A 15,933-nucleotide genomic window follows, 5' to 3' on the forward strand; every position below is an offset into this window, starting at 1 on the left:
TTCAAAAGTATACATGAGTTCAGTAATGCTAGAAACTGAATGCATAGTAGGTATTTGGAGTTGAGGGATTATTGTCCCATTGTCAAATGTACATATTTGTTAAAATTATTCCCCCAGTTATTTTCCCTTAGTTTTGTCCCGTTTTCAAATAACCTATTGTTTTCATCATATGAGAGTTCACGTCGGATACAGCTAAAAATACCATAATTTGACTGGTGAGAACGGGAATAGCACAATATTGGAGTGTGCTATGAGATGTAGATGCAAGTTATTCAGAAAAGAAAACAAACCAGAAATCATCACATTAACAATTAATTTAAGGAATTGGATAAAAAACGGGGTGATCAAATTTCTCATTTTATGATGCACTAAATAGGTCCACTTCTGTCGCTCTGTAGTTCTCCACATGTGCATTTAATTCATTTTAACTTATTATCCACCTGAATTTCTAAATAGGTCCTCTTCTGTCACACTTTAGTTCTCCATATGTTCATTTAATTCATTTGTGTGAATGATACCTTAGTGAGGTTGAATGTATGGAGATAGTTCCGATGTGACATTTGAAATTTTAAAATCATGAATGCTGGTGGTTTGTTAACATAACTTTTGTTTTTAACACGTTGCGTACCGGTATTTAAATTCCTAGGAATGCCGATTTGGAAATATGTGCCTATTAGGGCGTAATGCCTTTGGTTTAAACATGGTTAAAAAGCTAATGTTTAGAATATAACTTTACCTAATCAAATGTTTTGATGTATCAATTCATTATGAATAATGAACAACAATTGAAAACATACTAACGAATACTTATTTTACGCTTCAAAATTGTTTAGGTTGACACGCCTAAATGACGAGAATTCTCGCCATCCGTACGCAACGTGTTAAATATCTTGAAAGGGTATTTTCCTGCACAGTAAGTTTTATGATTGTAAATTATTTGACTTCCTTCGATTTTTTACCGTTGTATGTTTTATCCGCATGTTTTATCTGTCAGTATTATTAGGTTTACTTATCTTAATAGCTGTAAGGAAAATTCATCATGTTCTTCTCTCATTTTTAACTTATTTTTTAAATATTTCCACTTCTGTCACTCCCTAGTTCTCCATATGTTCATTTAAGGCACTTGGTTGAATGATATCATACTGGGGTAAAATGCATGGAGATTATTCCATTGTGACATGGTCTGACAAGTATGGTTGTCTCAATTGATCAAGACCAAAATTTCATATTTTTCTTTTCAGAGGAATATTATTGTAAGTGATTGAATTTTACTGATATATTGTTGGTTTTTAAGAGATATGCTATTACTATAGCCAAATAAGAATTTGCTCTAATACAACATCTTGACCATAGAAATTTTCTCTGTCATCCACCCTGCAATAAAAATTTTCCTTATCTAGTCTAAATCTAACCAGTATTGCTCCTCTGAATTGATGTTTTTGGTGCTGTTGAATGATGTTTTTCACTGACATTTTGTTTTTACATGTATGATATCTTCAAATCTGTATCCTAAGCTACATTGTGAAATTGCATGATATTATGCACACATGATTGACTCATATTACATTATATTTGTCCATTTCTAAGTATACGTAATATGTACTTGGAATCATAAAGTGAACTAGAATAAAATAGTACAAAGTGGTAGCCTTCACACATCAACAGCAGTGCATATAGTGGTGCAAGTTTGGGTAGATACATGAAATGTGCTAGATTTGAGCTTGTAAAATATTATTTCAACATTTTTAAAAATATATTGCATGCAGTTAAGAAAAAAATGCACATATAGTAGAAAATTGGAGGACAACACAACATATGCCACCAGAAAAAAGTGTTTTACTTGATTTAGAAATTTGTATAGCAGCATGTGGTTATTAGTTGCTTGGATCTGCCCTAAGTGAGCATATGACGATCTAACTTTTATCAGATTAATGGCACAAAGTTTAGAGAGTTTTGGTTTTTTGTCTTATGTATGTTTAGATTACCTGGTTTTTGCCCACAATGTGGTATACATCTGCCGAGAAAGGGGGTGTACGCTGGGCCAATGAATTTCACAATCCATACTCGTAATGCTTGAGTGGGTGAGAGCTTTAATGGGTTGTGGTTCCTTAAAAAAATTATCAATTTCGGGGCTTGTGATATAAATAATGAATAATTCAAATTGTGTAGGAAACAAAATTGCATGGTGTGAATCACGGCTTATGTTGTGAACAATTGAGGGTTAAGCTTTTCTAGATAATAATTTAATCTTATGAAATGTATTTACCTCATAAAATTGTTTTTACTGGTGCCTTTTCATCTTCAGTGACTGATTATTTGACAGGTGGCCTTGCAAGCTTTTACTGTTTAAGAATTTTAAGCTTAAGCATTAAAACAAATATGTAGTTAGAAAAATGTTGCCTTAATACTTCAGTGTGTGAGGCCATGTGTGTACCACCACTGTGAAAAGTTTTTCCAATCCATTTATTCTTTGGTGGAATCATATAAAGAGCTTTACATCAAAAAATTTAAGTACACGTATTTTATGTTATTGTGTCAACCGCACTTGTGAATAATTGTGATGAGAAATAGTTTTTTTAAGTATGCTATTTGATTTGCATGTGACTTGTTTATTTTAACTGCATTTCATAGTTTCCTTTAGTGTTTCATCAGCACATTTCTTTAAATTGTCAGCTTCGTAACTGTCTCCTGTGAGGGAATTGTAGAAAAAGAATGATGTGTTATATATGGTTTTTTCACCTTACCTTTTAGTAGCTGGTTGATAACAACCAGTTGACTTTGCTAGTGCCTGCTACACAAGTCTTACTAGATGTGTGGGTAAATAATTTATTTTTAAAGGAATGTTAAAACTTATTCAAGTATTTATTTTGATATTTCTGACGTCTTACTGCTAATTCGTTCTTACTGGAAGTTCAATATGCTAGCAATGAAGTTCTTCCTAGATAGTACTGCAGCATTTTCTCATTTGAGTTATCCAGCTATGTATATATTCCCTCATGTAGACAGTTTCTAATGGTTCATATACATGCATAATACTATTCTTAATAAGGTGATTCGCAGTTATTTTTATTGTTCTGTTCCTGAATTGATCATTTCTCTCTTGCATTGCGGGTTATAAGAAAAGGATGGCTTTGAAAACTTGACATAGGCTACCTGTATGTTTAATGGAAAGAGACTTAGGGGCTGTTTTTTTTTCAGTTGTCTTCACTGTGCTAGCAATATTGATATGGCAGAAAAATTTTTCTCTCTCCATTTATTTTCATTTAATGATATTGCTAATCTGAATTTTTTCTGTGATGGAATTATTGAGACACTCAAATATCTGGTTTGAGAGCAGATCGCATCTTGGTGTTGTATATTTGAGAAAAATTATTCAATCTCGAGTTGTTAATCAATCTTTTGATTTATGCCCAAAAAAATCTCACAATCTCAAGAGCTTACATTACACATTCTTTTGTTCCTGTGGACGGGAATAGGCACATAGGGTCACAGATAAAAATTAAATTCCTCTCCCTGTTTTTCTTATTTTGTCATGATAAAGTAAGATTAACCCTATTAGGTAGTACGTGGCGATTCTTAGTTTTTTTTATAATGACGTACTGAAATTTCAGATTACCCTCATGCTTAATTGAGTATCACTCTAGTCCTGCGTCAATTTTATAATGAATGATGTTGCTGAAGTGAACATGATGTTACAAAGGCCAAAGCTGGCTTTTGTGTTGTTTGCTGTAATTGTGATGTAGGAAATATACTCATATGTGCCTTTCCTTCTGATCACTTGTAATAGTTTTACTTTGCAATTTGAATGCTGAAAACATTCTTTACGTTTGAGAACAGTTCTCTTATTTATTTGATAAATTGATTTTTCGGTCACTACAGTACAATCTACAAACTTTATAATGGTGGTGCTTCAAATCCTGTCAACATTTCTTGTATTATTTATGCAATCATGTATAAAGCTGTGTTATGTCCAAGCCTATTGCTTTGGGAAGGGGATTGGACGTTGCAGTGAAATAATTTTGACAATGAGTTGTCTGGCCTACTAGTTACGTTTTACATTTTCAAAGCTCTGAACATCACAATCAATGATGGTTTCTAGGTTAGGTTTCCCACTCTTGGGTGGTCAGGGATTGGTATGTGTTCATCAGCTGTATTTTATAAGTTTTAACCTCCTTCCTTCAGTATTTGATGTTATATCTACTAATGAAAGTACATATTTGCTTGCTGATGTATTTCCAGTCATTCCTAAAATTTGCAACTAGTGTAGAGAAAATAGTGTGAAAGTGTCATGGATCGACTCAGTTTTGAAACTATGACACCAAATTACTGGTTTATGTCAATTACTTCTCCCCATGGGCTCAATAAAAAGTCTGATGTAGGTACATATGTATTTATGTTTTTCAAAGGAGGGCTCATTTTACTACATTAAAAGGATGGTGAACTTATCAGCTTTTATTATTCATGGTATTTGAATTGGGGTCATACCTGGAGGTTGAGGTGAAGTGAAATCAGAAAAAATCGAAATAATAAGGAATTCATTCCAATTATGCTTGGTAGGCCACCTTTCATTTGATTATGTATGTACTTGGTTTGTCTTTTTTGAAGGCTTTCAAAGTGTAATGATAACAAATGTTTCAGCAATTCATCTCAGGCCCAATGTGACCTTAGACCATTTGACAAATTTTCATAGTGAACTTATAAAAATGGCAAAGATAAAATTTTTGATAGTGGATTTGATTAAGTACACCAATAAAAATGTAATAAGCACAAATTTTATGATATTATCTTTATTTTATCTAGTTCACAATTATAATGAGGAACCAAATGGGTTAGCACAAATCTTGAATTTTAAAACTTGATATTCTATTAAAAGTTTAAATGGGGTGATTTACTAATTGTAATTGACTTCAACTGCCCCTCATTGAGTGGTAGCATAATTTGCTGTAGAGGTATCGTTCTAATGAAGCATTTGATTCAAAATGAAGTTTTAAGTAGTGAAGCTGATGAATTTATTTAAATAGTTATAATCTCCGCTGTTATGCATGTATTAATCTCAGTGATATCTTGGCATTGTGTCATTTACCGAATAAAAATTTATATTGAATACCATGTAATTTCATGGTGCTAACTGATATTAAAAAATGTGTAGAGTTTTAATTATACATACATCGTTAGTTTGTAAAATATTGCGGAAAAACAATAATGCATGTCTTCTATTTATCTATAGCATGTGACAAAGAATGTGTGTATTATGGATTACATATACGTATGTATGTTTGAAAATTATTATATATGATGTTCTAACAGGTATTTCAGACTAAATTTACATATCATGAAATGATATGTTACCTGTTATTCATAATCTTCTCTTTTGATTATAAGTCAGATCATATTTTTCCTTCCTTAGTAGTTTTTGCATGTTATTTTTATGAATATGATTTTCTTCACTGTTGCACTCAGTCTTCATGCATGGCAGAACCTCATCTTTGTGGTATTCTGGAGACCCTAAATAATTGGAATGAGCGGGAATGTTATAGTTATAAATTTTTGGAAAAGGCAAATTGAGATGGGAGACAATAAAATGGTGCCAGAAGTGGGAAAATGTAAAATGTATCTTATTATGTCTTGCTGGCTATGATGAAATGGAAACATTTCAGTTTTCCCCGTCTACTTTTCCCTGTTTTTGCTGAATATTTTTTAAACATGGTGCATTCAATCCAGTCCATTGATATAGCCAAGATATATCTTAGGCGCTTAAGGGGAAGACAGGTAAGCTATGTGTAATCATTATCTCACCATGTCTTGCAGATTAGTCACAAAATTTATCAACGCCATCCATTTTTCCTATGGGAGCCCATTAATGCCTCACTTGATCCAAATTGCATTGGAAATGCTGAATACAAGTACCCTAAAATTCAGGATATTCTATTGGATTCCCCTCGAGCATTGGGTTGGGGTTTTTAAGATATGATGTCAGATATGTTGCAATCTGTATCTTCTTTTAGATAGTGGAGTTGTGGAAAATAGTGTACAGGCATCCCCCGAGTTACGTAAGAGATGCGTTCCGGCAGACTATGCGTAAGTCGAAATTTACGTAAGTCGAACCTTTGAGTTGGCGCTTCAGAGATTGCTGTATAACAAGTTGTATCGTACAGGAATGAGTGCAACCACATACGCCACCACATCCATCGCTAGAACTGCAAATTTTCACGTTGATTGCTGACTTGGGATTTATAAGCGATTTTTCTACAGAAATTAATGAAATTTCCTTCGAGGAATGACAAAAATGGGTCACTTTGTTATTTTTAGCACTTGAAAAACTCTATAACTATTCGATATTTTTTCTACCATAGGTTGTACGAGCGAATATCTACTTCTTCGTGCTTGCATTCGAAAATTAACGTAATCATTTGAAATACGGTTATCGCTTACGTAAGTACGGATTTACGTAAGTCGAGACATACGTAACTCGGGGGATGCCTGTATGTATTTTTATTTACATGGTGGAACCATTCCATTTGGAAGATTTAGGGAAAAGATAGCGATTTCCTTTGAAAAATAATGTGATTGTGATCGGTTTTGTCAAATCTTTCATGATAAATGAATGCTTAGCTTTAATAAAATAGTTTTTTTGAAGCAATTGATAAATTATTTCTTTATCTGTAACTGCCATTTTATTTAAGGCATCGTCATTATTTTTATAAAGCTCAAGTTGACCCATGTGATGTCACTTTTTGACCACCTGCCAGGCCATAATACCTAATGCTTTCTTGCTTTTAGTTTTCCATCCATTGTGGCTGCAATTATGTAATACCTTTACAGTTGATTGAAGTTGTCACGACCCTAAGCAATATATATTTATGCATGTGAATCAAGAGGGAATCCAGAAAGTTATATCTTGAGGAAATAACACCACATAAATGTTATTATATTATGATAAAATGTGAAACTTTTCATTCATTTTCAAAATTTTCTCTGAAAATTATTATTCTCTGTAATTCCCTTGGACTCGCCTCAAACGATGGTGCCAATTAATGGACTTACTTAAGCTGCTTGTTGAAAGATTCTAATTGCTATTAAAGGTACTTCTGAAATGAAGCTATTGTAATGCATATATTTTTTTAGTTAACCCATGCTATAAGCCAGGGAAATTTTAAGGAAGCTCAACGTTTTCAATTGAGACTGTATGAAAAGGCAAATTCACTGTTATCTTATTTGAAGCTTGCTCCCCCACTTCTCCCCCTCCATCCTATGGCCTGAACCTCATGAGTGTAAATTTATACCTTTATTCTCAACTTGAATATAATTCTTAAATTATTTCTCAGTATTAAATTTCACTATGACTACAGTGATGTGAATTGTGTGTACATCTTTGGCTGAGTGTAAGGCATGAGAAGGCATTGTACAAAATGTCGGGGTGTTAATATTGATGCATACTTAATAATGCTGCCTTGATTGAAGTGTCATTAAACATTATAGGTTCTCTTTTTGAATTGGTTGCATTGTGGTGAAAATTATTATTCGCAACAACTATTTTTATACCATGGGGGTATATTATGTTTAAGTGTGGTTGGTTAATTTTGTCGGTGAATGTTTTCTGTAATTTAATTATTTATTCTTGAGAGTATGAATTTGTGTCTTTGGTGTTTTTTTATTCTTTGGCATTAGATCATGATTGTTGTAATGTCTTAAAATCGAGAGGGTGTTATAAACAATTGAACGCATGGAATATTATGTTAATTTTTTCCCAGGTAGGGGTGAAAATGTTTGTCACTTGTGCTATGAAAGCTTAATAGGCACCTTGTAATGATAATAATCGGAATACTCAGGATCACAGGATCTGTCCTTGTATGTGGTCATTATTACTTCTCTGTGATGGTTTATATTAAACAAAAATGCCTCTTTTGGTAATCATGGTAAATCTATGGTAATAATTAATAGTTTTCTTTATGAAAACAGTCTCACTTATTGTGAATGAGAAATGTAAAAATCAATGTTACCCAGCACTTACTCAGATGCTTTCTAATCATGTATCAATTTTAATTGCTCTGTTAGTAATATGGATAAGTGGAGAACTTGAGGTAAAAGCAATGAGGTTTTTGATGAAGTGTGTGAACAGTCAAAGCTAAAATCTATTAAAATTCTCTGGCATCTGAGGAAGTGATTATGCATGATCTATAGTCATTTATTTGTTATCATCATGAAGTTTGTTTGGGTCTTTGTATATCTATGTATATGTACTATCTGAAAAATTAATAAAAACAATACAAAAAATTATAGCATTGTGTAGTTAATTTAATAATAAACCGTCAAGATTTTGGCAGTTCATATTAACTCTTTATATTTGGGTAGTTTATAAGGAAAATATTTTTCTCGGGTCATTTAAATGACCCACTAATGTTTAAAAAATAATAACTCTTATCATGAGATAATGCAACATGTAATTCCTTTGAAAAGTTAGGATATCTCGAACACAATTTTTCCCTGTATCCTCATATGCATCATTTATTTCATTGTCGGGCATAAAACTCCAAAATATTCTCAGAGTCTTTTGTATTGACATCTGGCTATCTTTTCTCCTTGTTTCTTAAACTACCTAGCTGTCTAATCCTTTATTTTATTATAATTTTGTTTTTACATCTTTGGTATCTTTCTATATCCATGTACCCTTGCAAATCTTTGTTATATTAATCCTTGGGCTGCGGGAGTTCACGATTTTATCTGCCAGCCAGTGCAGAAAAGACCAGCTAAAACATGCTGTTGTATGTTTCCTTTACTCCTTTCTTCTGCTTCCTAATCCCATATAATTCAAAGCACCATTGCTCTTATTCATCTTGATTTTCTTTCTTCAGCCTCTCTTTGGAACTCCTAATATTGAGACATTCACGGAGGTGTACAGTGCTATATCAATTTCAGTGATTCGTGCACATCCAATGCAAGTATGAGAATATGATGCAGATTTTTTCCAAGAGCCCTCCTGATGATTATCTTTAGTGCAAAGAATGCAGTTCCCATCATTCAATTGATGCAATAAGAGAATATAGGGCGTATTGTTATCAAATATTCCACTTTTTGAAATTGAAAATTTTCATACCAATTTTATTCAATGAGCTGGTACCTAATCATTTCATGTAAATCTTAATTTCTTTAATGCAGGATTTTCTTCCCTCTAATTGGAGTCATTTGGTGCATGTTAATACATAGAAGCATTTGTGGAAAAAATTTGCTGTTACAAGACCAAAGAATTTCAATGTGGTTTGAAGCTTCTAGTGTCGTACTGCAAGCCCCTGATCATACCATACTGTCTTAGCAGCTGACTCGGGTGATTGCTGGTGTTTGACTTCCAAAAGTCAAAATTAGAGGTATTTAAATCTCTCTGTATATTTCTCATATAGAAACATTGCTACATATGTGGTAGGTACTAACAAAAATATAAGATTGGTTGGTGGTTCATAGTGAGCCACGTTTCTACTTCACTTCACCACTGGGGAAGTTAAAATGCTAAATTGGAATTTTTGACTCCCAAAATGAGTTTTTCAAATATTATTCATTTTTGCCACAAAATTTATTCTTTTTAGGCTGGCAGTGAAATTTTGATATAATGAAAGTTTTTGAGGAATATTTTTAGCATTAGACGTTAAAATGTTAGTTGTTTGCCTAAATTACTTGAATAAATATTTTCATTTCATAAAATTAGATTCAAAATGGTAATTTACATTTATTTACTATAAAATTTGATTATATTGTATTTAAATGCATTTGTATTTTGAGGCATTAGGTTGTGAATGAGAGTGAAAGTATATTTTTTGTCAATATTATCAGGTTAAGATGTAAATGTGCAACAAAAAAATTCATATTTTTGCCGTAATAAATAACAGTGGCATGGTAGATGACATGGAAAATAATAGCTTGGAAGCTGTCCATAATTATATTTCTTTCTTAAGTTTGTACATTTGCCAGGTGGATTTAGATTGACAATCATGCAAATGACCTCTTGTTAGACCTTAGGCCCTTCTCAAAAATAAACTGTTTTGCCACTATGATTGAAAAATTTTACAAAACATACACATCTAATCGTTCAAATAGTTCATACAAAAGCACTTCAATGATTACCCAAATGTAACAGAGCTGTGAAGGTGAGAGGGAAAATGCTGTCTTTTTTTTTAGGTAATACATCATTTTCATCTTGAGTTCTGCTTTGCATTAAGAGGCGAGACACATATGATTCTTTCATCCCAACTGTCACATTTATTCACAGCACATACGTCAGCAGCATATCTGCATGCCAATGCTCATTCTCCAGTCATCATCTCCATGAATTCTGTAAAGATAATAAGCAAAAAAATTTACACTTTATGTCCATGTTGCATGTGTACATACATTTTATCCAGCTGGCTAGCAATTCTTATGATTAATATTTGAGCTCCCCAAGTGCGTTCTTATTTATCTACACCTTACAATTTATTATTTTTATCTACACATAAGCATTGCTGGGATTTAATTTAGGACTCACATAAGCAGTAGGGCTTTCCATTCTGTCTATGGCTCTATTCACCAGATTGAGAAGAACTTATACATATGTGCTGTATCTATCTGTATTTAGAGAGGATATATGCTCCTTCCCCTGTTCTGTCTATGGACTTAGTGTAGTCTTTTGGTTTCAGTTGGTATAAATTCAAGGTGGATGTAATAATTTGAAACAGTGAAAGCCTGATTACTGGTAAAAGTAATTGACTTTGATTACTGTTACTTAAGGTTACTTACTAATTGTTTAATCTATCACAAGTATCAATTACTTTTCAAAAAATAATTTATTATTTGTTAATTATATTATTATATCTATTACTTTTAAAATTTGCTCTTAATACATCTGCTAGAAACACCCATCATATGTGTACTGCTGTTCCTGTTGATGTAGAATTCTGTGGTCTTTATTCACTGGAATTCAGTTATTTTCAAATTAAACGGTGGTGAAAGAGGAGATAAGCCCACATAATCACAACCAGATCGCAGCTAAACACCAAAGTCATTATTTTTGGTTTTGAGACATGATAACTTAATAAATTGGATGGATGAGGCAGATACTTTGTGGAGATCCATTATGAGATATGAAGTGAAGCATTTTGCACTTTCCACATAAAAATTAATTAAATTACAGTGGACATGTTTCACTGCACTGAAACATTATCAAGAATAAACCAAGAAATTAACCATACCAATATAAATGCATGGTCATGCATCAAAAAAACGCTGTCGATATCAGGGACCAAACTGGAATTTATAGGCTAAAGTGTGGAGATTGTGTGGCATCTTACATAGGACAGATGGGGAGAAGTTTGAAGGTCAGAGCAGAAGAGCATAAGAGGGACTTTGAAAAGAAGGAAGGGAAATCCCAGTTTGCAGCTGATTTCATTCCATAAATGCTGCAACGGGTTAAAAAGGGGAAAAAATGGACATTTGGGAACAAGTGTACATCGTTTCGGCCGTTAGTAGGAAAGATATTATTACTAATGACCATGTTTTTCCCTTCCATTCTCTGCTCCTTGACCTCCTTCAGCTAATGGGGGAAAAAAACCCTCCGAGCACCTGAAAACAGTCACCATCCTCCCCTACCTCACCCCAGACCAACAGTCAGTTAAAAATCCCAATCCTCCCTCCGTCCAACCCACCTTCCACCCCCACCTTCTCAATTGTTTGCGAGTGTGTAAATTTGTATTTATATTGATTGGTATGGTTAATTTCTTGGTTTAGTCTTGATAATGCTTCAGTGCAGCGAAACATGTCCACTGTAATTTAATTGATTTTTATGTGGAAAGTGCAAAATGCTTCACTTCATATCTCATAATGAATCTCCACAAAGTATCTGCCTCATCCATCCAATTTATATAGTTATCATGTCTCAAAACCAAAAATAATAACTTTGGTGTTTAGCTGCGATCTGGTTGTGATTATGTGAGCTTATCTCCTCTTTCACCACTGTTTAATTTGAAAATAACTGAATTCCAGTACATAAAGACCACAGAATTCTACATCAACAGGAACAGCAGTACAAATATGATGGGTGTTTCTAGCAGATGTATTAAGAGCAAATTTTAAAAGTAATAGATATAATAATATAATTAACAAATAATCAATTATTTTTTGAAAAGTAATTGATAGATTTCTGTAGAGAAACGAAGTGTTTCGCTTCATATCTCATGATAACTCAAGTTCACTGAATTAATTTGTGGCATTGAATTTTTAAATTAGGTAAAATCTCCTCTATTAGGCCTAGTACGTAAGAAAGAGTGGCTTAAATGAGTAGTACCTTTTGATCCAGATACCTCATGTTATTACTTGAGGAAAGGGTAAGTCATGGCAATTCATAGACATGTATCTTTAAATCACTCAGCATGCAACCTGAACTTATTGAATGTGCCTCAGAGAACAAACATGAGAGTTGAGGTCGTGATTAAGGGATTCCAAGGCAGAAGGAATGGTTACTCAAAGTTGCCAGGAGTGAAAGCAGTTGTAATTGCTTTACTATTTCTATTGACAGGATATCATACACAAAAAATAATTGTTACCAGTAATTCAATTATTCATTGTTGATTATTTGCCATCACTTGTTTGTTTGAACTTGGCTGACTAAAATGAGCTGTAGATGAAATATATTCAAGTATAAACATTTCAAATAAATTTTCATTTTCCGAGTCTAAGTTTAAAGATATCGTGCATCTCAATATCAAGTAATTAAAAAGTTAAAAGATTCCATATCTCAAGCAGTGAAAAAAAGAAATATGTGTGGTCTATGAAACATTAGAAATGAAATGATATCATGATGAAATCATCTATGAAATCTCAATTTCAGACTGAGAGACATAACTTATAAAATAAACAAATAGTAACTTAAATAGGGTGTGATTTCATCTTACCATCGAAGTCAACTGTTCCTGAACCATCAGAATCAATTTCTTCAATCATCATGTCCAATTCCTGTTCTGTCAGCTGGTCATCAAGCTCGCGAAGGATTTCACGAAGGCATGAAGTGGGAATATAACCATTTCCTGGAGTAATTATGAGAAATTAATCAAGCATTAACGTCTGAAAATAGTCTTTTCTGTATGCAACTCCTAATATAAATCATCTCCAGATTTTGATGCTCTTTATGTGCTCAGTTCCATCAAAAGTGAAAATATCAGAAAAAAATATGTTTAGGTACGTTTGAAAGTTGGTGATACAGGTTAATTTTCAATGTTTAACAAATTGATTGAGCAAAAAATTATTTCATTGTTTAGGTTTTCAATGGCAAGGGCTAGAATTGTAATGTTTAATACCTTCTTTGTCATAGAGTCGGAAAGCTTCTCTCAGCTCCTTCTCTAATGCTTCTGCATCTTCCTCTACTATGAACTTGGCAGCAAGGGTAACGAATTCTTCAAATTCCAGCCTTCCAGATTCTGTAACAAACAAATTATTAACATGTTACCCATAGAAAAAAAGTAGTCTCATGATAATGACTTTTTACTGCGTGCCTTTATCTCAGAATGTTGGACATTATTGACAGTTTTTCATTCTAATTTTTGGTGGAGGGTCTATAAAAATGATTCCAATGGCAATTTAAAAATTTGGATTCTAATCAATGAAATTATTGATTTTAATAATGAAAATGTGATCATGAATATAAAAATTGTGAAATTCAACAAAGCCCATGAAATTTCCATTAGAATCCATTTTAAAACAAAAAATTTAACTCTTTTGTTTACCAGAAGAGATGGAGAAAATTCTCTCCTGTATTTTTTTGGTTTTGTATTATTTTGGTATTTGGGTAATGAGACTGTTCCTTTTGTTCCTTGTTTGTTTCCTTTTCTTAACACAAGACACTTCATTCAGCTAAATATTGCATCATAAGTCTGCAGAAACTATTTAAGGATGAGGATCATAAGTGTTACACTTACTGTCGGCATCAACTTCCTCAATCAATTCCTCCAAAATCTTCTTGTTGAATGGCTGACCCATTAACCTAAGGATTTCTCCCACCATGTCTGTTGAAATGCTGCCGGTCTTCTGGTTGTCAAAGCCATCAAAAGCCTTGCGCAGCACTGTAAAGAAGAGTTGAATAGATTATGCTATTTGAAATATTTGACACAATCGAAGTAATGACTAATACGAAGAAATATAAAGATATTTCACCTCTATTCCACAAAAATCTTTGTAGCTGATGCATGGTAAAGAATATTATTATAGTGCGCGTTTCATAAGAGTAAATTTTTGTTAAATATTTCTCCTAAAAAACAGTTCAGAACTTCTTCGATGGAATGAAAATAGATAGCCGAGCTGCACAGAAATTAGCCTAATTGATTTTCGATATTGTTTAGATATGTATCATAGTTTTTGGAAAGAAATTTCTTTATCTATTTAGAGAGGAAGGAATTTTTGCTTAACCAGGAATAGTATTGTACGCAAAACATGATGAAAACGGCAATTCTAACAACACCGTATATTTTTCTACTGGGCGATTTCCACCAAGGACGATTTGAAAATGCACGTTTTGGGTCATTCACTGCTAATAAGGGGGCTTTTCCCCCTTTAATCATCGCGTGTGCATGATTTATCTCTGAATAAATCTTTCGCATCGGTCTGGCACAGTCTAATATTCTGTACCGCAACGGTCATCATAATTGGCGTCCTACGTTATACAGAAAAAGGAAATGGGGGCGTAGAGCTAAGTGGCGAGCATCATGATCCTAAGTCTGTCGGTAAAGTTAGAGCTGCTCTCCTCTGGAGTTACTGCATTATTTTTATGCCCCTAATTATTTTGTGCACGTCCCATTAGCCTTTTGTGTATGTATACTCTTGAATGAATGACCTTCCTTGTCCATCTCCTTTGAAGCACTCAGTGAACACCCTCATCTCCCTTGACTCACCGCCTTCGCTCGCCTATTCCCTTCCCTCCCTCGGTCATGCGTCTCTATTTCCGACCTTATCCTCAAAAAGACCTTTCCCACCCCTTTTACAGAGAGAGAGTTTATATCCGCTTTCCGAACTTTTTTACGAGGAGGAGGAAGATGCGTCACCGTCCATCTCACTCCCCCGCTCGAGCTATACCTTCCAGGAAAACCCCGGAGGTGGCGGGAGTCCTAGCCAGCGGGTGTGCGCATTGGATACGGGGTGTGGGAAGGAGGAAAGAGCACCGAGAATAAAGTGCGGTGTGGGTGAGCATGCGCCAAGTGGATATGCAACCGTGCGATACCTTGACGGCTAGGACAGATGCATATCCGCCAGGCGACTTCCGCGGCGAAGAAAATGAGAAGCTCTTTTTAGGAAACCTCGTGAGGAAGATGGATGTCTCGGGACGTCGCCAATTCCGACCGCCCACCCGTGCACCAGTTGCACCAGGGGAGCCCATCCCCTCGAATGATGATGGTGCATTCCTACCCAAAACTCCAGCAATCCTCAACATCCCTCGCCTCACTTGTATATAGATATCACGGACTATAATATGATGGCCTTTCCAACTAGGGACATGGAGTACAACCTTAAGCAGTGGTGCTCAATCTTATTTACGCGAGGACATTGCTTTATTTTCACATAAATCTCGTGAGCCAGAACGCACATGCTCCCCACCCTTTAATATGCGTTTAAGAATATGAGAATTGACCAAATGAGTCAGCTACACGGGCCGTGGCCAGTTAAATCACATCTAAGGTTGGAGGATCCATGTTTATATGATCAAAAGGTTTGCCGTTATTTATAGTAGCATTCATTTATGATCACAATCACCCGATACGTGAGCGACCGTGAATGGGTAAACATTCTTCCCGCCCTACCAATTTTTTTATTCTCTTTCAAAAATTACAACAATGGTGAAACTTTCGCCAATCTTTTCCTCCTGCGGGGGCCTTAATTTTCATTTCGTTCTTTTCCACCACCCTTTTTCTCACCCCTGCAAACGCT

The 15,933-nt window shown here is 34.2% G+C and overlaps 2 protein-coding genes across 2 annotated transcripts in view; one reads left to right on the plus strand and one right to left on the minus strand.

Moving 5' to 3' along the window:
- The window catches only part of LOC124166650 (NCK-interacting protein with SH3 domain), a 26,249-nt gene extending 16,114 nt beyond the window's left edge, over nucleotides 1-10,135 (plus strand). The window contains exon 12 of the mRNA XM_046544282.1: nucleotides 9,157-10,135. Within this exon, the coding sequence (XP_046400238.1) occupies nucleotides 9,157-9,204 (48 nt within the window). The 3' untranslated portion in view covers nucleotides 9,205-10,135. The remainder of the gene's footprint in view (nucleotides 1-9,156) is intronic.
- Nucleotides 9,915-15,933, minus strand: part of LOC124166662 (troponin C, isoallergen Bla g 6.0301) — a 23,380-nt gene continuing 17,361 nt past the window's right edge. Inside the window, exons 3-6 of the mRNA XM_046544296.1 lie at nucleotides 13,935-14,078; nucleotides 13,317-13,436; nucleotides 12,915-13,046; nucleotides 9,915-10,321 (exon numbers count right to left, since the gene is read on the minus strand). Of these exons, the coding sequence (XP_046400252.1) occupies nucleotides 10,293-10,321; nucleotides 12,915-13,046; nucleotides 13,317-13,436; nucleotides 13,935-14,078 (425 nt within the window). The 3' untranslated portion in view covers nucleotides 9,915-10,292. The remainder of the gene's footprint in view (nucleotides 10,322-12,914; nucleotides 13,047-13,316; nucleotides 13,437-13,934; nucleotides 14,079-15,933) is intronic.

Source organism: Ischnura elegans, chromosome 1 (genome assembly GCF_921293095.1).
Source record: "Ischnura elegans chromosome 1, ioIscEleg1.1, whole genome shotgun sequence".
Taxonomy (NCBI): Eukaryota; Metazoa; Arthropoda; class Insecta; order Odonata; family Coenagrionidae; genus Ischnura; species Ischnura elegans.